This window comes from Hippocampus zosterae, chromosome 4 (genome assembly GCF_025434085.1).
Source record: "Hippocampus zosterae strain Florida chromosome 4, ASM2543408v3, whole genome shotgun sequence".
NCBI classification, from domain to species: Eukaryota; Metazoa; Chordata; class Actinopteri; order Syngnathiformes; family Syngnathidae; genus Hippocampus; species Hippocampus zosterae.
Genome location: NC_067454.1, coordinates 19,605,788 through 19,633,402, shown reverse-complemented (window position 1 = coordinate 19,633,402; position 27,615 = coordinate 19,605,788). Strand labels below are relative to the sequence as shown.

The following is a 27,615-nucleotide window of genomic DNA, read 5'->3' as shown; positions in this document are numbered from 1 at the left end:
GTCATTTAACATCCCTTTGAAAATGACATTCAAAATAGAAAATGAGGTTTTATTTTCGTCAATCTTGTTCTTACAAACATGGGGCCGATTTGGAAAGCAATTCAGAAGCCGATGGCAGGTGAATTTAAGAGATGTAGCAACAACTTCAGGCCAAAAGAAGGAAAAACAGCGCAGCTGTGAGGCTTGCATGCCATGGGTGAAGAGGGGCGTGGGGGGTGGTCACGGCCCCTGATGACAAACAAGCGCATGTCCACTCCGGAAGCCCAAAAGAATACGTAACACAGGCGCAGATTAAATGAGGAGGAGCATGCAGGTTTTGTCGGCGCAGTGAGAAGTACCAAAAGGTCTTGAGTAGCAAAATCTCTCTTGATGGGACGATAAAACTAAGGCATCTTAGCACGTACTACTCACAAAATGTTCAGGTTCAACTGAAAATGCACTATAACCTTTGGAGGTGAACGTAAACTCGAAATTTTTGAATGCACATTTCAGCCTGTTCAATGTCTATTGGCAAGAAATCATGGTGTGTGTGTATGTTGCTTTTTAGCAATAAAAGCACCATTAACTGCATTTTGGCCAGTCTCTCACACACAGGTGTATTCCAGATTGTAAATAGTGTTAAGTATTATTTTAAAACAATTTTTATATTGTCACAATCAGGCGGAGAGACAGCCAAACTTCAATTTCATACTTTTTCTACAAATCGATCCTATTGTTGCCTTGCCGCGTGGGCCTTATTTTTAAAACATTACTAACCAGTCTGATGTGTTGAAAATGTCTGTTTCTCTTTGAAAATGCAAGCTGTTTTTTGTTCTCCTGAAACTTGACGGTTTTGGAGATCCTGTTTGATGCTAGTGAGACTGTCAATACCTTATTGGTATGGCCTGACGCCGGCTGGCTGCATGTCGGCACGTTTAAACGTTATTTCGGTCGCAAAAATGTTAGCATGACTGTCAGTGGGCCTAACATGGAGCTGAACGGCAAAATTCACAACAGGTGTTTGATCCACAATTTGATTTCCTGGTTCACTTTAAATTGGTAAATAGTCCTTTTCACGCAGTTCATGTCATGACATCAATATCACACCCCGTTGATCAAACAAGATCTGAGAGGGAAGTGGCCACTGACCTGAGTGTGTCAGTCAGCAGGTTGGAACTGCTAAAGAGACTGGAGGAATCACAGAGAGGTATAGACGTAGAAGCCCTTGGGAAAACACAGTGTCAATTTTGCTGTGCAACACTTGTTAGAACACAGCAAGCTGTGGAGAAAGTATTCAAATTTGAACAAGTATACATGTGAACTCAATAATTAAAAGCAGGCCAAAGTTGATCAGAAAAGGTTATAGTGCATTTTAGGTTAATTCTAACCTTTCACCTGGAAACTCAACTTTTTGAGGGTAATGTAAATTGGCACCAACACTGTCTATCCACACTGGAGACGAAAAATAAACACTCTGCCGGTTACCCAGCAACTGCCCGTACCCTTCGAAAACGCTCTCGTCGCAGTGCTAAGTGGCTGTTGCTGACTGCTGCTCAGTAGTTGATGACGATTTAAAGCGAATTGATTATCGGCAGAAAACAACGCCGGGACTTTTCCTTGAAAAGGGCTGCATCTTTTGTCATCCAATATTGTTTGTGGTTTGAGGGTTAGAAGTTCAGGCCAATCGGGGCGAGGCCATGTGGCTGCGTGGCCACTTTGACATCTTTGGTGAAACTCCTCCCCCTTTTTGCGACAACATAACGCGACATGCTAATGTGGTCAGCGTGGTAATGCCCGGCGTAACTTGAAATAGTATACAAAATAAAATATTCTTTTAAATAGGCTTATATAAACATTGCATTAAAAATATAACCATATCAAAAGACGATTAGGAGTTTGTTTTTCTGTCCCTTACCCTCCAATTGTGAGCGCCGAACACCCCCTCTGGTCTCCCAATCTTAACCCACCTCACACACGCGATGGACGTCGAGGATGTCTTTTACTGCGACTTTAAGCCCAAACTACCGGTTAGAGGGTAGGAGTAGGCTTTGCCCAGCACTATGCGGTCTCTGAGCAGCTTGAAAAGGACATAGTAGTTGCAGAAAAGAATCAGGCCCAGAGAGAGAGTGTGGTTCCAGCGCTCAGAGAGGAACAGCGAGTACAACTGATACAGAACCACGCTGGTCTCGATCCAAATAAGCAGGTTCAGGATCCGCAATGGCTTGTGGAAGAGAAACTGTAACACCAAAAGAGAGAACAAGGTCAAACGTCAAGCACACAAGTCAGCATTCTGGTTGAAAGGTCCACAAATAAAATGACCTCACAGTTGCTCTGAGCTCAGGTGATGACCAATCACAGCTCACCTTTATTCTGAGGCTGAGCCATGATTGGTCAATACCTGAGTAACTGTGATGTCATTTTCAGTCAATAGCAAGTGGCAAAATGGCCGCCCCTGACATAGACAAAAACGGGTGAATTTTACAGCTCAATTCAAATTCCACACAGGTAATATTAATCACAATACCACTGGGGCTGCATAGAACGTATTCTTGTAAGGAAAATTTGGGGGTTTGACATCCCCTTTAAAGTGCCGGTGCCAATTGCAGATTTGTGATTTTTGTGGCAGGGATCGTTCCTATTCTCTGTAAATAGCAGGGGAACATTGAAATATGCAATTTAAAGTTGAAAAGTAATTTTATTTACATATTAAGGATGTCAACTTAAATATGAATGAACCTTTGTGACCCCAATTCAGGGAAAAAAGTATTTAAAAGAGATCTCTGTTTTGTTTAGTTTGTTAGTTAGCTGTGGGGATTCTACAAACACAGTACATGAATTTAAAAACATTAATTTAGAAAGAAAATATAAAAACAGGATGAATTAAGAAAAGAAAATGCATTTGAATAAAAGCAATATGTACTAAGCGCTACATTCTATTATGTCATAATGTTACAAACATTAAAAGTTTCCTTGAGCACAGCCTACAGTTTCTTTACCAGATGTTTCCTTGTTTGACTTTTGAATATCGATTTCCATGTCAGTGTGGTCATTGACAGAGGCAACGTATTCCATGTTTGGATTTCTCTGTAGTCAACTGTTTACTTCAAGTGATTTGTTTTTGGTTTTGGAAGTGAGAACCGGCCTGGTGTTACCTGTCGCGTGACATATGTACATGACTCTAAATTGTCTTTTCGCCGATTGTACCTCCATGAAGGAGTTTTTAATTGTAGACTGTTTCATGGGACGAATAAAGGATATCTTATCGTATGTTGAGAGGAGCAGTGCAGCTGTCATTTGAACGTCCAACTTTTCAACATCCTAAATTGGAGTGTACAGTGTTGATGTTGGTTCTAAATGGTCACTGGAGAGCAAACCTTGCTGCCTTACTCTGCACTAACTGCAGTTTGCTGAGTAAGGCAAACTGCTGATTTTTCTGTTTTTGCTGGTATTTGGCCATATTCTTTGGCAGCCATCAAGCTGTGAAAGAACAAGTGTGTTTGGTCCCATTCTAATTCGTTCAGGTGTCAAATATATTCTGCATCGCCTTACGACTGCTTGGGCTCTGTCCATTTTCTAAACAATAGAATTTATGTGTTTTGACGTCATTTAACTGCAAAACCAGACATCCATCCATCTATTTTCTGAACCGCTCACATCCATCCATCTATTTTCTATTTGCTCACTGATCCTGACTCGGTCGGTTTCCTCATATAATCTGTCACTCAAACCAATCTCATCGATGAGTTTCATGACATTCTCTCTCCTCGACTGTTTCATGCAATTAAGCACAGAAAATACAGTTGGCCTTGTGAGCACAATGAGCGCTACATTGCCAGCACGTTAATGATAAATCGCAGGTGCAGGCAAGTTGAAAGACGCAAGTGAGGAGTACTTGATTTCAATCCAGTATGTGTAGGCTCATAATTAGCTTCAATGCGGATGACACTAGCTACAGTAAAACGTATACGGAACATGTTGGTTTTTTAAATCAAATTTTAGGTCGCAGTTGGTTTTACTATTGAATGTCTGTGAGTACAACGTACGTGTGGCTTAAATTTTTGTCAAACGGCGACTGTCGGCTTTTGTGTTTGAACTCATTAGTTTCACTACTAGCTCTGGTGCAACCCTTGATCGGTCAAGGGAATCATTAACAAGTTACTATGATTTATGAGTGTACATACTCACATAAAATCTTGCATGCGAAACATCGGAGGGCAAAGCAACATTATACGGTCCAATTGCTTTATACAGACAGCGGCTGTGTCGTACCAACACCCCTTGAGGCCAAACCGTCTGCTCTGACCATCTGAGGAGAGGCGGGTGGGGGGGAAATCCATGAATCTTGAAGCTTAAGAACCACGGGACAGAGAGGGTCACTTACAAATGCTGAGGTGTGTTGCTGTAGGATCCGTGTTCCAGCTTCTGCCATCGGCCCAGGTGGGCCGCAGAGCGATGAAGCAGGTCACAGTAGTTCGGGGGCAGCAGCTGACTCATCAGCATCACAAAGGCATTGATCCACACCATGATTAGATGCTCACAAGACCAGCGCATGTCATAGTATTGGGTGCTCTAGGAAAAAACAAGTGTCTTCTTACTTTGAAAGACACAATGAAAACGCAACGATGCATTCAAACAAGGCAGAGGGGAGAACCTACCCTCACAAAGCAGAGAGGCAAGAAGGCAACATAATAAGCACTGAACAGCGAGTTGAACAGCACTTCCTTAATCCGCCGATTAAAGTCGCTCTTGAGCTCCTCCACCTCGGATCGAATCAGCTCAGGCGTGTGAATGTGCGTGTGCGGCGGGCAGGTGTGCGTGGGCATGTGCTGCGGTGTGGAAAACTGTTCTCTGAGGTTTTCTCGTAACAAGAAGAGGAAATCCCGGGGTCGAAAGAGGGGAGCGTCCGATAGGTCCGCTTGCTGGTGCTCGGATGGGTAGTCGCAGTCGGCTGTTGACGTTTGGCTCTTCGGTCCTTCCTGGTGGAAACAGCAGAGCGGGACATACACACCAAACCTAAAAACAGGAAAAGGGGTACAAAGTCATCGTTGTCGTACATCCTAATGTGACGTATGTGAAAGCCTCGACATCAGCCTATGGGCATAATAGGATAGGAAAATATATGAAGTATGGGCAAAACATTAAAACAGACAAAATAAAAAAGACAAATAAAAATAACTAAAAGTCAAAATACATTTATCATGAGAATGGATAGGTTTACTTATGGTTTAGTTGAGCCTGATCAAAATGAAGAGTTTTGAAGTGGCTTTACGTGGAAGGACGGATGAAAGCAAGTTGACCCGCGCCACCCCCCCCCCCCCACCCCCCAAAAAAACCCATACATGTTTACTTTGTATTTGTGATTTTGATTGAAGAACAGTCCTAGGTCTGACAGGAAAAACAAATGTTCAGACTGTCCATCCAGCCGTCCATTTTCTAATCTGCTTATCCTCACAAAGGTCGTGGCGTGTGCCGGAGCCTATTCCAGCTGGCTTCGGGCAATAGGCGTGGGACACCCTGAACTAGTTGCCAGCAAATTGCTGGGCACACATAGAGGACAAACAGCCATTCGCGCTCACAATCACACCACATGAATTTGCCATGCATGTTTCTGGAATGCGGGAGAAAAGCGGAGTGCTCAAACAGCTTTCCAAGAAGCTGTTTGAGCACTCCACATTTATTGGACAAAGCTTTACAAAAAAAAAGTCAGTACTAAACACTCACGGGTATCCCAGGAAGAGGAGGTTGAGAACAGAGTGGTTCTTGCAAAGGTTGACCAGCGTCCAGCACAGCACCCAACAACAGATGGTGAGCAGACACAGTCTTGCTGCAATCAAAACCAAATAGCAGAGCGGCGATCCCCTGCTGCTCTGAGATAGCTGGACAGAAGTAGGAAAAAAGGCAACGTATTGATGAGATCATATGGATTCATCACAACATTTGGCCATCAACAATTCATGCGATTCATTCACAGTAAGTGTAGTGGTCTCTATTGTGACTTGTGCTCACAATTTGACTTGTTGTGCGTGTCCTTTTTTTTAAATTTATTTTTTAAAATCCTGATGTCTATGGAAAAAGCACTCAATGAAGCACACATTGAATTAAAATATGAAATCACCCAATAACGAGCAAGGTATGCGTGTAGTTGACTTTGCAAAGCAGTACGAGTGTCATACTTCTCTGAATTACCTACATAAGTCTAATGCTGTATACCTACCGGTATGCATATTTACGTAAAACCACTGCATTTTTATGCACTGTTACAGCTACAGGTGTTGTTCATAATCCTGAGTTGAGTTGAGTTAGGGACTGTGCTGAAGGAATCGATGAAGGTTAAAGGGCATTAAAACCATTTTGAAGCTGTGGATTTTTGTCCATGTAAAGATCAACACGCTGCTCAAAGCGAGTTAAGCATCGCGTAAAAGAAAACAAAAAAAATATAAACAACCTTAAAACTATGAAGATTAAATTGCATATGAGTGAAGTGAAAAAAAGTAGTAAGGGAAGGCCAGTTTATTTCTTTACATTCTATTGTATTCCCTTATGTTTGCCATATGCCTATGTTGGCCAATAATGTTGGTGGGTTTTTTTTTTAGGGATGGGGGGGCTCAAGGCATTTTCATTCATGACGAAAATGGTGAGGGAACAAATTACACCTGTTAGTCAAGGTACTAGTGCACTTCAAGTTGGCTCGCTGGGAAGGGGAAAAAAAAAGTGAGTTCACCTCTGAAACTATTGTCCAAACAAGTCTCCTGGCCAGCATGACTGTGATGAAGATAGCCAGGTGGTAATCCATTAGATGGAAGCTCTGCAGGTTAACAAACAACGGACAAATGAGAGACAAGAAGCATTTTTTCTTGCACGATGTCAAAAAGGGATCAGGCAAACACGGACTTGATTGCAACAATTTGGGGATTTCCGGTGTCATTCTGGAATGAACCTGAAATGCACAGAATTCTGTACACAGCAATTTCGGGATTGCCCTTCTGTCAACCTTTGAGTGTCCGACTGTTCAATGTTCCAGCACTTTTTTTTACCAACAAATGCCGGTAGTTTTCGTTCGTTTATGTGTCAATTTTACTATAACTTGATAAACAAACTCTCAACTATGCAGTGTCTAAAGCAGTTATTGCGCATGCATACATACAGAAAGACAGATCTAGCTGTCATACAGTTAACAGTTGAACCTGTATTATTTTACACATTATTTTCTTTAAACAAAGACTAAAACTAAGGGAATAGTCTGCTTTATTTTTTACAAATGAGGCTTAAATCTGAGTGAATTGTTTGTTTTATTTTTGACTTGAAGTGTGTATTGAGAGTGACTCTTCTGTCTTTCGTCAGAAATAAACAATAGGTCTTACTTTAAAATGATCTGTCATCGGTTTGAGATAAATTTTATGTATTAAATGTACTGTCAATATCGGTTTCTTGGTACCGGGATATGTGAGGAATCAAGAGTTGAGTACTCGTACTGTTTTCGGTCTGGAAAAAAAGTGGTATTAAAAACACCCACCCCGAAAAAAAACATGAACCAATAATCGTTGTCATTGTGTCGACAATCAAGTTTAGTTTTTACTTTTGAGGTAACGCTCTCATACTTGGTGCTTCCAAAAAAGTGTGTGCCTGTGCGTGTGCGCTTACGAGTGAGGTAGAGGTGGGTGGCTGGCTGTATGGGTACCACCAAACTGTCCTGTAGATGTTGACATACTGGACAAACAAGGCCACCAGTAGATAGAGAAAGAGCAGGAACTCAAACAACAGGCTGCTGTCCAATGGCAGCAGAGGAATCTTCGAGTGGCGGACGGGCTCTGGCGTTACTACGGCTGAGATAGGTGGTGCAGACAGTCCCAAGGAGCTACTGTTCCTAAAGCCCCCACCCCCACCCCAAAACACACACACACACACACACACACACACACACACACACACACACACACACACACACACACACACACACACACACACACACACACACACACACACACACACACACAAAACCTATGCATCAGAGTCAACTCTTTTTTTTTTTTTTACAGTTGGACAGAACAAAGGCTGCAGGAAAACTCCACATAGCGTCCACATAACAGTTTTCACCTAAATACCTCATCACATCCTGCTGTCTATTGCCTTTTATGTTTTGAACTTGTTCCTAATTTATGTAGGCGAGTAAATTGTGTGCACACAGACAAACAAAAGATATGATTGAAACGGCAGGGCTTGGGAGTGTAAATGCTTTTAAATCCAGGTTTAAAACTTTGTTTACCCCATTCCCCCACCCAAACCTTTGATTAAGGTATTTTAAACATTAAAAAGAAAAAAAATATTTTACCGTAATTTCCAGACTAAATATCCAGACTTTTGACACACGCTTTCCACTCTGCGGCTTATTTAATGAAGCAGCCTATACCGTATTGGCCCGAATATGAATACGGTGTTTTTTGCATTGAAATAAGTCTTGAAATAAGACTGAAAAAGTGGAGGGCGTCTTATATTCGGGGTCTAGACATTATACCCATTCATGACGCTATATGGGGCCAGATATCAATGAAGCGAATGCTGAACTTGACTCCCCAGGCCAAAGTGAACCCCTGCCACTAAGGATAAAAAAATAAAAATAGCGGTAGCACGAAGAAGACAAATAAAAAATAGCGGTAAGAAGGAAAAGAGAAGAAAATAATAGAAGGGATAACAGAAAATGGAGAAACGTAGTGACAATCTGGAGAAAAGTGGATCAAAGATCGGCCAGGTTAACCGCCAGCTGAGGAGATGTTATGATGTCATTTACATTTCAACAACCAGAAGCCATTCATTTACGAATGTGATTGCACTTTGGATTTCGATTTTTCTAATGGCCACAAGGGAGCGCTCGAGGATAAAAGGTAAGAGTGAGACAAGTTGATATATACGTGTCGAGGAAGACGCTATCATCCATCACAGTGCTGCACTGCATCGACTAAGAAAAAAAAAACAAACCTCCCAAAAGACATTGTCGTAAAAGTTGACACGAAAGCGTAGATGGAAGAAAGCCTAATGAAGGAATGACTGACCGAGTGTTACAGCAAGGAAGGGTTTTTTTCCATAGGAAGAAAAAAACATTACTCAACGGCGAACAGTGACTTTTATTTTATTATGTTTATTTTAAACCAGCCCTGTTAGTGCTGTTTTACTGCCGTGGTGATGCCGGGTTACAGGCACTATTTGGAAAGAAAAGTTATGTTATTAAAACTTTGAAAACGCTTTCTGTGTACCATCCTTCTTTTAAATATCTCCTGTTACAATGCGGGCACCTACGGCTAACAGACGGGTTCGGCTTATGTGTGTACAAAACGTTTTTTCCTTTAAAATGTCATGGGTGCGTGAAGCTTATATTGAGGTGCACTCTATAGTGCGGATATTATGGTAGTTATTTCAAAAAGGCAACATATTCTTCTTTACTTTTAAATGTTTGTTTTCAATGCTGTCAGTGTAGTCATTTTTGGAAGCTACTTTTTTCTTCTCTGCTTTGCTTGCGAATGTCGTTAACAGTGTTGGTCATGGCATACCTGTTTCTGAGGCCAGTACCATTGCCCAGGTTGCCTCCAACAAGAGTTTGCAGGGAGGGCAGGGCAGAGCGGCTCAACTGCTGTCTGCTGGGACCCCTGCGACCCCCTGGCATGGTCGCCGGTTACCGTGGCAACCTCGGACGCTGGGACTCCCCCTTGCTCCTTAATGAGCGACCATACACGCTGAGGCCACTGTAATAATCAGAATGTCATGTTTAGACTTGTGGGGCTGCAGAAAACATATTCGTGCAAAGAAAAGTTTGGAGTTGACTTCCCCTTTAAATCAAATAGTACATCACCAAAATTGCAGTGAAAAGAGAAGAGAAGAGGATCCCTTGATAGATGGAAAAAACGTTTGAACATGGATAGCTAGCTAATCTGTTGAGCGGTGGTTGTGTTATTACTTTGGGTGATGCGAAATGCTATCTTGGGTGACAGTTCAACAGCGTTCTGATGTCAGTTTTGTTTTGTTTTTTTTACATTTGGGAGAGCTGGCCTATAATATTAGTGCAAATGTTGTACTATGTCAACTGGTCAATTTTTTGAATGAAGTTACAGGAAATGTATTTCTTTTCCGTGTGAGTACACCGCATGCACACATATTTGTTCATTGGTTAAGCAACTGGAATCGGCTGCGCTCAAAACACGCTTGTCTGCAAAATTATCCTGTTGTGTGATTGGAATAAACCCATATCTATATTGTACTCTCTGTCGCCAACATGCACACTGCCGGCCGGGTTCTGCTCCGTGATCGAACATTTTACCAAATGCCTTTTACATTGATATTGATCACATGTCCATCGCATCGTGAATCAGCACCCAGTCTTAATTTGTAACACACAAAAAAAGATCAGCATCTCTTTGGAGAATCAGGAAGTTATTGGTTATTGTATCGGTGGGGGAAAAAAAGCAGTTATGGTCCATCTCGATATTAGGACTACATTTCCCATGATTCTAAGACACCGAAGAAGGAAGTAGTTCTAGTTTACTATGATGAAAACATGGGATAGTGATTAGATGGGGGATGAGAAGGACAACGCGAGCGTAGGGGGAAAGAATTTAAATTAAAGATGACAATTTGAAAAACTGACATGAGAAAATTTAATGGTTTTAAATGCGCCTCAGGCGGCCCGGTAGTCCAGTGGTTAGCACGTCGGCTTCACAGTGCAGACGTACCGGGTTCGATTCCAGCTCCGGCCTCCCTGTGTGGAGTTTGCATGTTCTCCCCGGGCCTGCGTGGGTTTTCTCCGGGTGCTCCGGTTTCCTCCCACATTCCAAAAAACATGCGTGGCAGGCTGATTGAACACTCTAAATTGTCCCTGGGTGTGGGTGTGAGTGCGAATGGTTGTTTGTTTCTGTGTGCCCTGCGATTGGCTGGCAACCGATTCAGGGTGTCCCCCGCCTACTGCCCGAAGACAGCTGGGATAGGCTCCAGCACCCCCCGCGACCCTAGTGAGGATCAAGCGGCTCGGAAGATGAATAAATGCGCCTCATGGTCCAAAAAATACGGCAAGTCACAAGGTGTCATGTTCATTGACTGCTATGCCAAAGATTTGTTTCATGAAAAAAACATTTTTAAAAAAATCAAGCAGTCAAGAGTCACAAATTACTTTTCAAATTAAGGCTTTCAGTTTTTTCCCCCCTTGAGATTCAACGTAGGGATACTGATCCCGATCAAATGGATTAGCTGCACATTTTTCAGTGTTAGAGTTGCTCACCAACAATTATTTGAATCATTGATTAATCTCTTGATTAATTATTTTTGTCAATTGTCTCATGAATGCATTTTAAAAAACACACACTTCCATACAGTAGCATCCAGAGGTGTCGAGTCCCGGTCTAGAAAGTAAAAACCTTGCCACAGTTTGGACTCTAACCACAGGTGCTTCTACTCAACCGGCAGGTAAAGGTGAAACCTCGTTCACCTTTCATGATTTCGTTGTGCCTGTATGTGGGTTTGTGGTTTGGGGAGAGTGTTTTTCTTCGATTTCACTTTTGTTTTGTTAAGTGGTGGGGTGTGGGTGGCAGGAATTTTTATGTGCACATGCAGGTTGCTATTTTAGTCCGCTAGCTGAGAAAGTGTATGGGGGTCTCAGCACACCAATGATGGATTGAGATGGCAGCGAAGAAAAAAAACACAGATCGGTGTTTTACTTCTGACATTTAAGAAATGGGAATGCCATCTTCGGGCAGTAGGCAGGGGACACCCTGAAGAAAGGCGCATCACTAAGCTCACGCGTGATGTACGCACAAAACACAAAAGAGAGATTCGACGGGAGGCAGGATTCCGAGGAAAGTATTAAAGTTGGTCATTAGCTCTAAAGGCTACTCACTGTGAAAAAATATGATGAAACAGTCTTAGTCATTCTATAATTTACTAGTTGTAGACATGGTAACTTTATGAATAAAACATTAGTCACAAGGTGTAGTAATAACTGTCAGTAAGGCCTAACGATGACGTATGGTAGATTCTTAGGTCAAATTGAGAGAAGATTACACAGTGCGTCGGCTTGGGGTTGCAAAGAGGACGTCAAGCCATGTCAATACGATATGACTAGATATAGTAATAAGGTTATTTATTTTCAAAGATTCATCACAATTTTAATCATTCAATTACCGGTACTATTACATGCTTTTTTATTAATAAAGGGGCGAGTAGCCATTGATATGTTTATTTACATAAAAAGTACACACGCACGCACGCACACGCACAGGCATAATCATGTTAATAGTGTCAGGTTTACTTGTGGCCCATGATATATAGCCAGGACCGAAGTGTTGTGTCCATATATGGTTCTGATGGCCATAGTATTTCACAGTAATTGATATATTCATGATTACCAGTAAATTAATCTTTGCAGTGTGAGACTGGAAAAAGTATACTCTGATATTGTTGTATGCTGTATTCATGATGCCATAAGAGTACAATAAAAGTGTTAACATTCATTCATTCATTTTCAGATTCGCTTATCCTCACGAGGGTCGCAGGGGTGCTGCAGCTTATCCCAGCCGTCTTCGGGCAGTAGGCGGGGGACACCCTGAAGCGGTTGCCAGCCAATCGCAGGGCACACAGAGACGAACAACCATCCACGTCCACACTCACACCGAGGGACAATTTCAATTGTTCCATTAACCTGCCACGCATGCTTTTGGAATGTGGGAGGAAACCGGAGTACCCGGAGAAAACCCACGCAGGTCCAGGGAGAACATGCAAACTCCACACAGGGAAGCCGGAGCTGGAATTGAACCCGGTACCACTGCACTGTGAGGTCAACGCGCAAACCAATGGGCCACCAAGCCGCCCTAAGTGTTAACATATTTTGATCCATTTATTTTATTGAATAAACCTGGAGTACAGAGCTGCTGAGGTAATTAGGTTCATTCTTAGTGCATAGTTTTCAAACATTTACCCTTTAAATATTATACTTCTGAATATCAGAATTCTTTATTATGAATATCAGTCAAAATAGAAAAATGGGTTCCCATGGTGAACGTTCACGGAACCCAAAATTAGTGACTTTGGTTTCCCATTAGGTGATCCAACGGAACCGAAAAACGGTTTCTGTGAATTTCTGAAATCCTCAGGCCTGCACACACACGCACGCACGCAGACGCGCGCATGCACACACGCGCGCGCGCACACACACACACACACACGCACACCATGATGAGCAACAGCTATAAAGGTTTGTGAAAAAGAAATCACTGCCGACCTAAGTAGAGATTTGACGTGGAGGCAAGGGTTGCACTTTTACAGCGTGTTAAGTGCAGAAACTATCGTACGGACGTGTACCGTTTTAAACTTCTCCCGGAGCTCCAGATTCCCATTCTTTGCCCTTACCATGAGTGAATTGCAGGGAAACAAACTTTGAATGAGAAGAATTAAAAAAGAAGATATGTCCCAACAATTACCCAGAACTAACTTTTCTTCTTGGAGAAAGACACCCGCACCACAGCCTTGAGTAGAAAAAGTCACTTCGGCGGAGTAGAGGCAAAGCCAGAGGAACTGTGAAATACACAATGGGTCCAACCCTGGACTGACTATGAGAATTATTTTATGGTATTTCTAAAAATTATCATAGTTATTTATAAGAAAACTTTTATATATTTTTTTCCCCTATCGTACAGTATTTTATAATAATTGTCAAAAATAAAGCTGACTACTGCACAGATTTCACCGGATTTCTTTTTGGAACATAAACACCGCGATAAACAGGGCTCACAGCAGAAGTACCCTGTGGCTAAAGCCCAACCAGGGTTTTTACTTGCTGGACCTGGATTTACGCCTCTGGATACTGCTGGGTAGCTACTTATACCCCCCGTCCCCCTCCCCAATTATGATTCAGTTACTGGTTGGGTCTGTAACATGTGCAATGTTTAGGAAAGGAGGATAATCAACAAAATGTAAAATATAAAAAAGCGATGAGATAAAAAAAAAAGAATATTAATAGAGTCAGAATAGTACAAAACAAAGGACGACCACTGAGTTGTACAAGCACACAGCGAATGCACAACTCAACTCCGTAAGCTGCAGTAGCTCCACTCAACTCAAGTCATTTTTTATTTATATAGCGCTTGCACAACAGCTGCAGCAGTAACAAAGTGCTTTACAGGACAGATGACAAAACATTCGTTGTTTTGGGGGGAGGGTAGACAATATATGCCTGTGACTTATACATTGGCCTGTCATAATAAATATTTCAGTACAATATAGTTTCCCCAGAAACTTTTTTGAATGCCATTAATTCAGTGAGAATATTAGGGCAAAAATAATTATTCTACATCCTTTTTAAAAGCAATTATCTGTCGTTTCTCAAAAATAATATAAACATTTATAAATGTTGAACCAAAAAAAAAAAGAAAAAAGACTCGGTCTATGTTAAAAAATGCACGTCAACAAATATTAACACAACACATCCAACCACATACTATCTGTAGTGTCAAGAGTAAAATGAGATGTCCTCTAGCCTTCAAAATGTCCTCTTTCACCCGGTTGAACAAGGCTGGAATGACTGAAATCCACATTTAGTTTTTTGGGCAATTTTCACTGCTTATCGAGTAGTCTACGGTTAGGTTACAAGTGAAAGAATGAGCACAGGAAATATTTTCACAGCATCTGTATTATAACGTTTTAATCATCAGAAATCGGGGTTTTTTTTTCTACATATGCCAGCAGTGTAGCCAGAAACATCAACTATTATTCTATTGGGTGGCAAAATGTATACAAATCCGCCTGTGCATCCAACTGTTGCTATTCAGGCCAGATTTGACACCAAGTACATCCATCCATCCATGTTCCAAACTCACTCGAATTTTGACTAAATTGAGACACGCTTCTGATTTCAGTCATCAAACTTTTTTTTTTAAATAGTTTTGTTTGGTGCTGATTTATATATCAATTAATTTTTAAGTTATACAATAAGATGCACATAGAATGATGAGTTTGAATGTGTTGCAATTTCAAGCGAGCTGTTCACTCCCCATCGCCAGATCTCTATCCACCAGCGATCTTGCATTGGGGAGACACCAACTCTGCACGCTGGTCTTGTAAATTACAGCACTCGAAACAAATATCTGGTAATGGTCACCGGTCTTTAAGTTCCTGGCGGACGTCATTCCACCGTGGTTGTGTACATGTGAGTGTGAGTGGTTCCTCCCACAGCCATGAGCAATGTGACTAACAAGACAGGGAAGAAGCAGCACGAATGCATGTTGAATACATATGCAAACGACACAAGGTAAATGTCCACTGATCAAGTTCATTTCAAGTCCATATCGGTATTATCCTGACAGGCCTACTTGTGACGACTGTATACCCAACTCTACGCTGTCATTTGTACCCCTGGTAGTGACAGCTACATTTCAAATAAATATTGTGCCGTAAAGCTATGCAATAATGTTTAATATGCCCATTGGCTGTGCGAACAGAGGTAGTGATTAGGGAGGTAGACAAAAACAGTGGTGCTACAGGTACCTGTAATTACAAAAAAAAGGTGGTGGAAATTCAGATTGGCTGCTGACTTTGGAGAGTCACCTGCAACATTGGCTGGTGCTCAAAAAAGTTAATTTAGAACGCTGGTAGGTAGACGAACGTGTGTGTGACGATGCAGTTCATTGTGAAACTGAGGAATGGCATGGAGAAAGGCCACCTGCATTCAACGAGTCATGTGGGGAGCCAGCATCGCTTACGGCGCGGTGGTTAGGTGTATACAGATATCTGCAAATAAAAGGTTTTACCATCAAAGCCCTCTCACAGTCTTGTCCGTGTTTCTTCATACTTTGAGTTGTCACAAAAGCATAAATATTACAAAGCCACGGTTCTTCTTCACACGTTTGTTTCACACAAATAGCTTGTTTCCTCCTCTTATTCAAATTGGTCAAATGCTCACAATTTTTTTTTGTGAAACCAAGACATGTTTTATTGCTGATTACTAAAGAATGAAAAACACTATACACTAGTTGTGCTCCGATTGGTGGGCTGCCAATCGTGATCAGCTCATTTTGCAGTCAACGAGAGACAAACCTGTAAGCAGTGTAGCGTCCGCTGTACATTTCCTTGGCACTGCTTTTTACAGAGCAAACCAGTAACTAAATCATAAAACTGTATATGTATTTGCAGTTTCTGCTCCTTCAATTTTAAATAATGTCTTGTTTTTGTACAATAAGGGGATGGAAATTTGGATGTAATTTTCTTTCTGTAATCTGATTTCTTAATTAATATGAATATAATTGACAGATGTCTCCATTATTAAATTCATTGTGAGTGTGCAGCTCTAAAATTGGAAACTATGCACCTAATCCATATGATCATTATCGGAATAGGTATCAACTGATCATAATTCATGGATGATTAGAAGATGTATTTTAGGACTGATTGGAACATGCCTAACAAGAAACCCCCTTTTTTATGACGGAAGAGAGTCTACTCTTTGTTTTGGTCTGTTTGGTGATTATATTGTCCAGGACACAGTATTCTTTGGGTCTTGAAAGACTGGTGAAAATTAAAAACGGCTGGCAATTTGGGGAACTCTGGCGAAGACGGTTGATATGAATGATTCACGTTTAAGAACTGTTTGTTTTACACATGAATTGAAATGCACTTTTAATATCAGTTTTCGGTGCATTACGTTGAAGTAATTCACCCCCTATACTGTATGTAAGTAGAGTTAATTTTCAAATATGCATGATATTACAGTAACTTAAATGCTAATGTACAGGTATACTTTTTAGGAGTAAACGTTCTGACTCATCTTTGGTCAACACTTGGCCTACTTCACTGCAGTACTTATATGTTCCCCATTCTGATAGCACTTTGATAGCTACATATTTTATGAACTGATCCTTGATGTAAAAAAAAACCCCACTGATTTCAAGCATTTGATGGCCAAATCAGTCAATTGAAAACACGCAAACAAAAGGAGAAACGTTTCACTGGAGAAAACGGGAACTAATATTGCATGGGACTAGTTTGCGATTTCTTCATACTTCAACCCTTTACGTTTTGCATAATATGCATGCTTAAAACCGAAACAAACGTGATCCGATTTCATGTTGATAACACTGCTGTGAAGAGCACTAACTAAACCTGGCGTTTCTCAATAATGACACCAGGCAGCGTGCTCTTCTTTTAGACGCCAGTTGAGTTCGGAACTTTAGCAAAAAAAATTAGCTTCAAATGTGTGGACGTGTGTGTGTGTGTGTGTGTGTGTGTGTGTGTGTCTGAAACACCCATATGGAACAGTTAAAGCGCTGTACAGTCACATTTTACTCACACGACATACGGGAGGGTGAAGTGAACGAGGATGCATCAGTCACTTGTGTGGCTTCCAGCCGGACGAGTCCAAACGAAACCGAGCATTCCTCCTCTCTTTTTTTTTTTTACTCCAACGCGACCAAATGCAGCTCCGTGGAGATGGAGTACGGTGGTTCCGAAGAAGCGGGTGCGGTGCTCGGTTAGTCTGCGTTAGGATGAAAACGCCTCTTTTTCCCAAAAAGTTCAGCACAAACCTGCGAAGAACAACTGTGTAAATGCATTTCACAGAGACCGACGTGGCAAGCCAGCACGGCCTCTGTAGGACGTCATCAATGTGCGACATGAATCATGCACAGTACTGTAGTGAACAAAAGCAACTGCGTTTAATTTTTGTACACTTATGCACCGTTTGTGATGAGAGCTTCGAGCTACTATTGTATTTTAATGGCGATTATATGATGGTAATCGGAAAGCTAAGCTATTTTTATTCTGTAGTACAAATATTTGGAGAGGCTCGATTCAAAGCAAGTAATAAAGTATATACTCTGAAATTTATTGTCGTACGAAGTAGAATGTAAAATCCTAACTCTCCATGTTAGGGTTGGGATGGCTATGCGGTGCTGAAAATAAAACAATAACGTCATCGATTAACTTGAATTCGAAAGTACCAGAGCACACAAAAAACCTGAGTGGTGGATTCTCAGTCCGTGCAGATGAACGTTCGTTTTGATTGAATATGCTACAGAAAAAACATACCAGTTGTGTAATTGAGCATTCCGGTTTATTATATACCCGCCACTCCGTACATGATCAATATTACTAGGCTAACCATATCATTAATACAAGTCTAAATAAAGTCTGATTTGAACTACCATAATCAGTTATACGGTGATCATTGTATAGAATATTCATGCTGAGATCGTAAATGTTTCAATATCCATTCATTCATCCATCCATTTTCGCGGGCGTGCTGGATCCTATTTCTGCTGTCATCGGGTAACTGGTGGTGGTGGTGGGGTGGGGGGACACCCTGAACTGATTGCCAGCCAATCGAAGGGCACACAAAGAACAACCATTCGCGCTCCATGACGCCTACGGACAATTTAGAGTGCTATGCAGTGTGAGGCGGACGTGCCGACCAATGTTCCAATTTTCATTTAGATAATTTATCCATCAGTTATCTGAACCACTCTATCACAAGGGTCGTGAGCGTGTTGGAGCCTATCCCAGCTGACTTCGAGGAGCAGGTTGGCTACACCCTGAACTGGTTGTCGGCACACATATACAGCCATTCACACCCACAGACACACCCTGGAACTATTTGTGTTCATGCATGCATGTTTTCAGAATGTGAAAAGAAACCTGAGTACCCGGAGAAAACCCACGCAGATATGGGAAGAACATGCAAACTCCACAAGTGATCTTATCTTATCTTACTTCCCCAGTTCCCCAATTTCCCCAGTGTGGGACGAATAAAGGATATCTTATCTTATCTGTAGAATATTAAATATATTTAAAATACCCACAGATGGGTTTTTGCCGATTTTCTTTTTCATTTTGGGGAATGAAAATATCAAAAGAATGTGTATTTTATTTGTGAACACTTGTTTGACCCAATGTGAGAATTCAGAAAATGGGATCCCAACAATCACAGTAAGTTCAAGTCCACTTTATTGTCAAATGTGCTCTATGTGCAACATACAGCAGAGATGACATTTCTTCCCTCTCAACCACAGGAGAGAGAGAGAGGAACCCCTGCGGGTGCCCGCGCCACCATCAACAGAACAGTCAACAAAAAATGACAAAATAATACAACACCACACATAAGACACAGACAACCGTGCAATCATAACCACATTTTCTGCATACACTTTGTTGTTTGAAGCAGTTATAGATGAAAGAGGAGAGAATAATGATAGCATCCTTGAGTTCCCACAAAATGAAGATGATAGCAAAAGCATTGTATGTCAATTATTTACACTTTAATGGCTTTAATTACATGCAATTATACAAAAAAGCTTCACCATTGTATTTCAAGGCTTCAGAGCGATGACTTTGCACAAAATCAAGGGAAATATATATATATATATATATATATATATATATATATATATATATATATATATATATAAATCAAGCACTGTCCCTTTAAATAATTTCAACATAATGTAACAGTTGCAGTATTTTGTTCAGTGATCAAGCACTACTGGCCCTTTAAGAGCTATAACATCCTTCCTATCATAAAGACAAAGTTGGTCACTTCGTGGAAAGTATAACTAAGACAATTCTAAAAACACAAACTTTAATAATTATGAAGAGCAGTTTGAACAGTTATTAGATATCCTTGATTTCCAGCTTTAAGTCAGTGTACCAGTTGTTGCTAATGGAATATGAGTAGGCCAAATGTGAAATGAGTAGTGGGGGAAAAAACATGAATAGTAAGACAAATGTGTTCAATTAGTGAGATAAACTTTCTGAAGAGTGAAGAAAAATAAAATGTTAGTACATGGACTTTAAGGTAGACATCAACGACACTGACGAAATATTCAAACATCTTTTCATAGAAAAACAACCAGTACGTTCAACAATGTTCTAATTTCACTGATCATCCAGTAGAAGGCCTTCATACATTTGACATTTTTTTCCAAGCATTTCTATGCTACCAGGGCGGCAGGCGTGATTTCTATTCTCCCGGGTGTGATGCTTTCAGATGAGGCCAATATTTGACTACTGTATTTCATATATTTTCTGAAAACATATTCGGCCACTTTTTTTTTTAAACCCCGATGGCCAATAGGATATTTCAAATTAACCAGGAGTTTGACAACAGGGCTGCTAACAACTCCCAGTTCAAGTGAGGTGTGCGTGAGCTCTGAAACAGAGGTCAAAGGGCGTTTCACAGCTCCGTTCAGATGACGACACTGGTGCCACTGCGATAGCTCTTAACCTGTGAGAAACACACTAACTTTAGATTCTTTTTTTTCTCACAGCCAGAAAAATCTCATTGTCATAATTTTTAAAAAATGTATTTGTTGTGACTAAATTAAAGCAATGTTTTTCTTACAGAGTAGTGATCGTTCCTTCTTGGTCCTGGTTTGTTTCCAGGCTCGTACTCAGTGTAGCCGGGAGGTTTCTCACCCCAGCTTCCGTCGCCTCTCCTCCCTCCTGATCCTCCTCCTCTCCGATAACTATCGTCATCATCAGAGATCCAGGACCCTCCCGCCTGACCTGCTCCCCGTGGGTTGTAGTTCCCTCTGGACCTGCTATCAAAGAGATCATCCCTAGAGCGGGATCGAGGGGGATCCATGCCTCCTCGTGGCCCGCCACGTGGCCGCCCATCCAGTGATTCCTCGCTGTAGCTCCTCGGAATGCCTCTGGATCTTGTAGGTGAAGGATACCGTCGATCCGGCGTGCTGCGCTCCCCTCGTCTGAAACCGCCATGGCTGCTGTCGCTGGAGCTCGGAGGGCGAGTCTTAGGCGCGGGGGGCGGCACTCGGCCTGGCTCACGTATCGGCGGGAGGGTGATGATGCGGCGATCTGAAGGCATGTCACCGAGACCAGAAATCATGCTGGGAGGCCCGGCTGAAAAGGGGACGCTGATGGGCATGTGCTGGGGGGCAGGTTGAAGCTGTGTCATGTGAGGAGGTGGAGGCGGCTGAGCCTGTTGACAATAAGATGATTAAAAAATAAATAAAAATAAAAGGAAGACAGTCAATCAATAGTAACAAAGAGGAGATTCTGCACACAAGTGTATTGTCATAGGCTTCCAGTTACAGCATGATAAACATACCCTACTAAAAAAAAGTTAGTGGTTCTGGGTTGTAAGATAAATTCATCAGTGACGAGAAAAAAATAGCGTTTACATGAAGCTTCCCCAAACTTAAGGTCTGGACCTAAAAATAGAGTTTAGTCAGTTTTAATTGGGTTGCTGACAGTCGGGGTAAATTCAATTCATAATAAGATAAGATAAGCTAACCTTTATTTGTCCCACACAGGGGAAATTTGCAGTCTACGGCAGCAAAATTGGGGGGCTCTCCAGCTAAATTTCAAGTCAGGTTCTGTAAGATCGTGCAAGGCAAAGTCATTTTTTCGTTTCCTCAAAGTGATGTCATACAAGTCAGAACATACACGAAGGAATATTTTTAAAAGGTGTGTTGTAATAAGTTAAAATGTGTTTCACATATGTGGGATGGATTTAAACTACATTTTAAAAGTTTTCTTTTAATATGGTCTCTGGATTACAGACTCTTTTTTTTAATGTACTGCAAGGGGGTCTGGAATGTATCCCCCACAATCAATGGAAGTTCACAGCACGCCATGTCAATTTATTGATGCAACTCTCAGTTGAGTAACCATTTGCTAATTTGGGTCTTAAAATTAATGTTTATGAGACCTTGTTAAAGGTAAGAATAACAGCACAGTACATACCTGAAGCATCGGACTGGTCATGTCCAACCCCCTCACCTGACTCTCCATGTAGTCAAGCATGTGATTAGGTGTGTGACTGCCGTGGATGCTCGGCGCCGGTCGGCTATAAGCCGACGACTGTGGTGGGGGCAGTGGCATGGGCTTCATAGGCATGCTCTTCCCTGACATGGATCCTATTGGGACAAATCACCACCCCAAATTAGTTGAGTACAAATTCAAAAGTATCTTTCCTGCAATGCGAGTTGTACCTGCGTATAGTAGCGGGTTAATTTGAGAGGAGGAAGCATGGGTCATTGGTCCATATACAGGCTGTCCTCCCACCCATGGAGCCATGGCCCTCTGAGCATCCTTCATCATACGATGCTGCATTACCGCTGAAAAACAAAAGATTAAAGATACATGAATTATTTCCTTTTATTACAATAAAAAATGTTTCATCATATATCACAGTCTGTTCTGAGATGATGTTAATGTTATGTCAACCAAGAAAATATGAGTAAACATTCAGAAGCTATTCTGTAGCGTCACGTCAACAGTATCATATGACTGAAACGTTTGCACTAAAGATGATGCTGTTGCACTGGGTAAGTACGTAACTTTTGGCTCCATCAGGAGTCACTACAGTGAGTCAATAGAGTGTAAGTTTAGTGTGTTTAAAACATGTGGGAGAGCTAAAACAATTATTATTGTATACAGCAGGGGTGCCCATTAGGTAGATCCTGATCTACCGGTAGGTCTAAGACAGGTCCCAAGTAGATCCGAGGAGTGTCGAGAAGAAAAAAAACAACCATTTGTGTGTCTTTGTACATGTTAGTAATATATTTTTTGTGTTAATATACACTGCACACTAATCAGTCTCATTTTCACGAAAAAAAAAATTAAAAAATAAAATAAAGCAGGTAAATCTTTAATTTGTGTGTGTGTGTGTGTGTGCGTGCGTGCGTGCGCCGGTAAGGCTAGATCCCGTGAGGTTAGTTGATCAAGTCAAGTCAAGTCAAGTCAACAGTATTTATAGAGCACTTTCAAACAGCCATCGCTGCATACAAAGTGCTGTACATGGAGCGATTTAACATATACAATAAACAGTAAGACGAATCAGTAATAAGTAATAAGTAATAAGGCGGTAGAAAGCACCAAGCAGTAAAATCAAGAGCAAATCTAAGTCATGCTGAGTCAAACGCCAAAGAATACAAGTGAGTCAAAAAGTAGATGTTCGATCCAAAAAGTTTGGGCACCTCTGGTATACAGAATTCCACTTCATCTGTTATCATTGATGGGGCTTGTGAAGGAATGACCTTCTGATAGCCCATTTCAATTCAAATCTGAAGTTTCCATCAAAGAATAGCAAGCCCTACTACCTTTTTCCGGACAGCAGCATTGCCGTGGGCAGCAGGGACAGCGCACATAGCAACAACATCTCTGAGGACAACACTGGCACCAGCAGATACCAAGTAAGATGATAAGCAGCACAGCTCCGATGATGATGAAAAGTACGGTTAACCAATCTGAGGGAGGAGGAGGAGGACGAGGACGAGTCAAGTGTCACAAATCTACAGTACAAGCAGAGAGATACCCCCGGTAACATGGCACGGGATAATACAATACAATACAATACATGCTGATTTATATAGCGCTTTCACAACAGCGGCAGCTGTAACAAAGCGCTTTACAAAACAGTTAACATAAGGTAAAATAATAAAACACAACACATAACATAAAACACAGACAGTCGTGCAGTCCTAACCACTTTTCCATATGCAAAAGGTTTTCTTACGATAAACAATAAGTTTGACTTCTTTGTCAGAGTCTCCGGTGGTGTCTCCGGCTGCATCAACGGAGCAAAAGTACACACCGTTGTCCCACCACATCACCTCATTGATGACCAGATCAGCCTCTGCACAAATATACAATAGTTCAATCAAACACAGTCGAGCAGAGTTTGACAGTCATCGTTGTTTAGTTGAAAGGCATTGGCTTCATGACTGAAGTAACAATAATTGCTCCATTTTGTGTTGATGGTCACTGTACTGTATAAAACATTCAGATAATTTGTAGTTATTATTACAAAGGAGATATTCAATACAGCCCATTTTGAAACTACTACCACTTTTTGTAATTGTGGGGATGCTGAAGAGCATTGCAAATAATTCCACCTTCAACATAATGACCTCATTCAAAACACCCAAGCAACTACTTTCCATATTCCTAAAACTCTCACTTCTCCCAGAACCAAAGTGCACGTGCGCATTCGACACATACAACGTCAAACTGTTCACTTAATTCAGAACATCCTCTGAACTATTGTTACACATTCCAACATTTCCACATTCCTACAGTTCCATAGTTTTCCGCAACAAAATTGCTCATCATTCTGAGATAAACAGTTTACATCCTCCTTCTACGTTTCTCAAACAAAGCCAAACAGCCACAGTCTCACATTTGACAAAAAAATGATTCAGTTCAACTTTTCAGAATTCACAGACAATTGCTTGTCATGTAAAAACAAATGCAGATACCACCTATGAAATGAAATTATGGGGAAAAAAAGTCTATTCACAGTGTAAACAGGTTAAATTGGTTTTATTTATAGTTGGGATAGCTATCAATCGCAAAGGCAAAAGAACACGACGATGATGAGAGACTGCAAGTTGTGTAAAAATTGGGAAAAAAATGCGAAAGCTGGATTGAAATTCTGTAGAAATAATTGAATCGTAAATGCGAGACTGGAAGTTGGAATACGATAGTTTGAATCCTGTGGTATGAACTCACTGTCTTGGATAGAGATCTTGCGATCACGGTATTCTGCACCGCGTATGGGCTCATTGTTTCCTCTCTTCTGAATCACGGTACGAATTGTGCGCTGGCGATCGGGACAGTCATTAGCAGGATCCTGGCCCAGCTGAAGTGCTGATTGGTAGGCTGCGCATGCAAGCACGCACATACACAAAAGGAGAGATAAATGCTCAAACGGCTTTCAGAAGAATTTTCACTGGCTAACAAGGTAAACAGATTTTTTTTTAATGTAAAAATAATAAGAACCATCTCTTACATGTGGAATAGTACTCCAGTACAGGGTCCTTACAGAAGGACTTGAACCTCCAGGTGACCAGTACATCTTGGAGGCTTGCAGATGTTGAGAAGTCGCAGCGCAGAATCACAGAGGCAAAAAGAGCAGTGCTGCGGTCCTGCTGGGGGACGATCACCTGAATACACAGTGACACTGGACAGGCACGCCACACACACAATTACATACAACACATAATACATAAATACATAATATGAATAGGAAGCGTGGGCTCATATTTCTGCCACATATAAATGTCTTGCCATGGCAAATCTCTGGGGTTGAAAATGAAGGCGGGGAGGGGGCGGGTATGGAAATACTCAGACTTGCAAACTTTCCATTGGAGTGAACTGAGAATTGAGTGTAATTTCCCCCACACTTTACTTAAGTTCTGTATTATTAGTCAACTTTTGTATTTGGTAAATCCCTGCTTGATTCACATTTATTCTAATTAATTCTCATTAATTCCAATGGAAGGTTTCCTGAAAATTCCTGTCCTTTTCCAAGCCTAATTAGAGCAAAATAAAAAAGGTACGGTAAGAATTCAACAGTGAATGTTTTGCTAAAACAACAGGGAGCTCATCCCACAAGCGGTTCAACCAGAAAAACAGGTGACACAGCCGAAGGCACAGGAAGTGAAACCGGGCAACAAACATCAAGGTGGTTGGGATGAAACCAGTAAATTCCAAAATGAACTCTTTCAAAATTAGTCTGGGATGCTGAATATATAAAACACGCTTCAGAAATTCAACAATGATTTTAACTCACAATTGTTTCGGTTATCTTTACAAAAGGATCCGCATGATTCGATAAAGCAACTCACATCAGATACATTGTAAAAAAAAACAAAAAGCGAAAGTATCTGAACTGTGAAGGGAAAAGCTTTGACCCTTTGAACATATTTTCTTGAAGCGAAACAATAATAAGACAAACAACAAAAAAGAAACACACATTCGAACTTGATTTGAGGTTGGGAAAAATAAAGTGTTCTGTACCTTTCAGGAGCGACCAGAGGATGGCAGCGGCTAATAATCGCCGCATGGTGTAAAAACGACGCTTCCGCGATTAAAAACAATCTTTTAAAAATGAGCAGAAACAAGTATGAAATGGGGAAAAAGGGTTCAATATGGGTTTGTTTGAAACCGTTTTTCACAACAACGGCCCGCTAGCACTTCTTGTATGTTTGAGTATGAGATTGAAGTGAAGTCACAACTCAGCCAAAAGACCACGCCCCGAAACAGGTGAATGCTTCCTGTGCGTCACAGAACGTTTGCGTTTGGGAGAATAAAGTTGTTGTTTTTTGAATTTGCATCGGGGTATTTTTTAAAAAGAAGATTCATAATTAGATGAGAATAAAACTCGTAACTAACCGAGCGGCAAAGGTTTGCAAGTGTAGCTCATGTTGTTGTGTATCTTTGCCAGTGTTGGTGAAACTTTGCAAACATTCCCGAACATCCATTATCTGAAAGGCTTTATCCTCATTAGGGTTGTGCTGGAGCCTATGCCAGCTGTCTTCGGGCAGCCAATCACAAGGCAGACAGATACAAACAAAAACATTCATGCTCACAACCACACTTGACAATTTCAATTGTTCCACCAATATACCGTAAACGTTTTTAGAATGTGGTAAGAAATCGGAGGAGTACAGTACCCGGGGAAAACCCACACAGGCACAGGGAGAACCTGCAAACTCCACACAGTAAACCCAGAATCAAATCCACGACATCTGCACTGTGAGGTGGACATGCTAACCAGTCGATCACCGTGCTGCCCATGTACGTTTCAGGCTGTACTAATTATTGTATCGTTTTCCTAAATGTGAACGAGTACCACTTTTCACTGCTGTTTTGTTTTCTTACGCACACGCTCATGCGCATATGCACTTCTAGACTTCATTTTTATGTTAATACAGTACACGTTTCAGGCAGTACCCCCCCCCCCCCCCCCCGCCTGAATCAGTAATTCTACTTGTATTTTTGTTTTTGCCATAGCTGACCCAAACCCCTTTTCAACATAGCCAGTAGCCACCAGATGTCAGTCTAAATCAGCGTATTGCAATAAGTACAAATGCTGTCCTTAAAATATAAAATACTATCTAATGTTCGACCACTCCAAGTTGATGTTGCAGTTGTTTCCTATACAATATTTTGGTTACCTTCTAGAGGGAACACACCACGTCCTTGGTGTCATGAAATGCAGTTTCAGATATCATTAAATTTTTAATTTGTACATGTTTACAGATCTAACAAAAATAAATTGATATTCCTATTTTCCTTAACAATCTATTCACATGAACGGATACAGTACATTATGATCTCATGAAGGGAGTTGCTCAACTGCATTCCTAACAAAATCTGAAAGAATGACTGAGATGGTCATTGACCTTACATCCCAGACAACCTAAAGGGATTCTTGTAAATCTCATTTTAAACATTCTGTGTTCTATGCACACATAATATGTTCAGTCAAGAATATCCTCCCAATGGTATCTATATCACATTATGACCTCTGCTCTTTATGCTTAGCATACATGATAATTCTTATGCAGTTTTACTCTCTCACTGTTTCGAGATTCCACCATGACACTTCAAAGACCAACAGGTACATGCTTCTCCAGTACGGTAATTTGTGCAAATGTGGTGGAAACACAAACAGTTGGTGGGACTGTTTCAAGCTCCCCCTGGAAAACAGTAATGTCCCACCAAAAAATCTGTGCCATACATAGTTTCAGTCTTTGATTTAACACACACTAGTTTATCCACAATTCATAGCATGGCTATAATTCATAATTCATGGCTCAAGGATATCAAATCAATTCTCAAATTGCTTTCCAAAGATATTCTAAGATG

At 41.2% G+C, this 27,615-nt stretch overlaps 2 protein-coding genes across 3 annotated transcripts; both read right to left on the bottom strand.

The window, feature by feature from the left end:
• Window positions 1-23: 23 nt before the first annotated feature.
• On the bottom strand, window positions 24-17,613 carry tmem39a (transmembrane protein 39A). Of its 2 annotated transcripts, none has more exons than XM_052063189.1 (9): window positions 17,294-17,613; window positions 9,522-9,713; window positions 7,621-7,843; window positions 6,701-6,784; window positions 5,701-5,855; window positions 4,635-4,992; window positions 4,361-4,548; window positions 4,165-4,285; window positions 24-2,215 (listed from the first exon to the last, which is right to left on the bottom strand). In XM_052063189.1, the coding sequence occupies exons 2-9, from the start codon at window positions 9,632-9,634 to the stop codon at window positions 1,979-1,981; spliced, it is 1,479 nt and encodes a 492-aa protein (XP_051919149.1). In that variant the 5' UTR covers window positions 9,635-9,713; window positions 17,294-17,613; the 3' UTR covers window positions 24-1,978. The 2 variants fall into 2 exon arrangements, with proteins under 2 accessions (XP_051919149.1, XP_051919150.1); XM_052063190.1 differs by having other exon boundaries at window positions 17,303-17,613.
• Window positions 17,614-19,234: 1,621 nt separating this feature from the next.
• LOC127599305 (immunoglobulin-like domain-containing receptor 1) lies at window positions 19,235-26,126 on the bottom strand. Its single transcript, XM_052063184.1, has 9 exons — window positions 25,762-26,126; window positions 24,752-24,922; window positions 24,472-24,621; window positions 23,477-23,596; window positions 23,061-23,207; window positions 21,951-22,076; window positions 21,703-21,875; window positions 20,339-20,935; window positions 19,235-20,221 (listed from the first exon to the last, which is right to left on the bottom strand). Exons 1-9 carry the CDS (start codon window positions 25,805-25,807, stop codon window positions 20,183-20,185), a joined length of 1,569 nt encoding a protein of 522 aa, XP_051919144.1. The 5' UTR covers window positions 25,808-26,126; the 3' UTR covers window positions 19,235-20,182.
• Between the last annotated feature and the right edge of the window lie 1,489 nt (window positions 26,127-27,615).

Bases quoted from the DNA above. Each gene is read 5' to 3' on its own strand.
- tmem39a (XM_052063189.1), bottom strand. From the start codon at position 9,634: ATGCCAGGGGGTCGCAGGGGTCCCAGCAGACAGCAGTTGAGCCGCTCT. The intron at 5,856-6,700 runs GTGAACTCACTT...ACTTCTGTCCAG, and splicing joins TTTGGACAATAGTTTCAGAG to CTATCTCAGAGCAGCAGGGG. The intron at 4,286-4,360 runs GTAAGTGACCCT...GCCTCTCCTCAG, and splicing joins AGCAACACACCTCAGCATTT to ATGGTCAGAGCAGACGGTTT.
- LOC127599305 (XM_052063184.1), bottom strand. From the start codon at position 25,807: ATGCGGCGATTATTAGCCGCTGCCATCCTCTGGTCGCTCCTGAAAG. The intron at 24,622-24,751 runs GTAAGAGATGGT...TTGCATGCGCAG, and splicing joins ACTGGAGTACTATTCCACAT to CCTACCAATCAGCACTTCAG. The intron at 20,222-20,338 runs GTAAGAAAAACA...TGTTTCTCACAG, and splicing joins GAAGGAACGATCACTACTCT to GTTAAGAGCTATCGCAGTGG.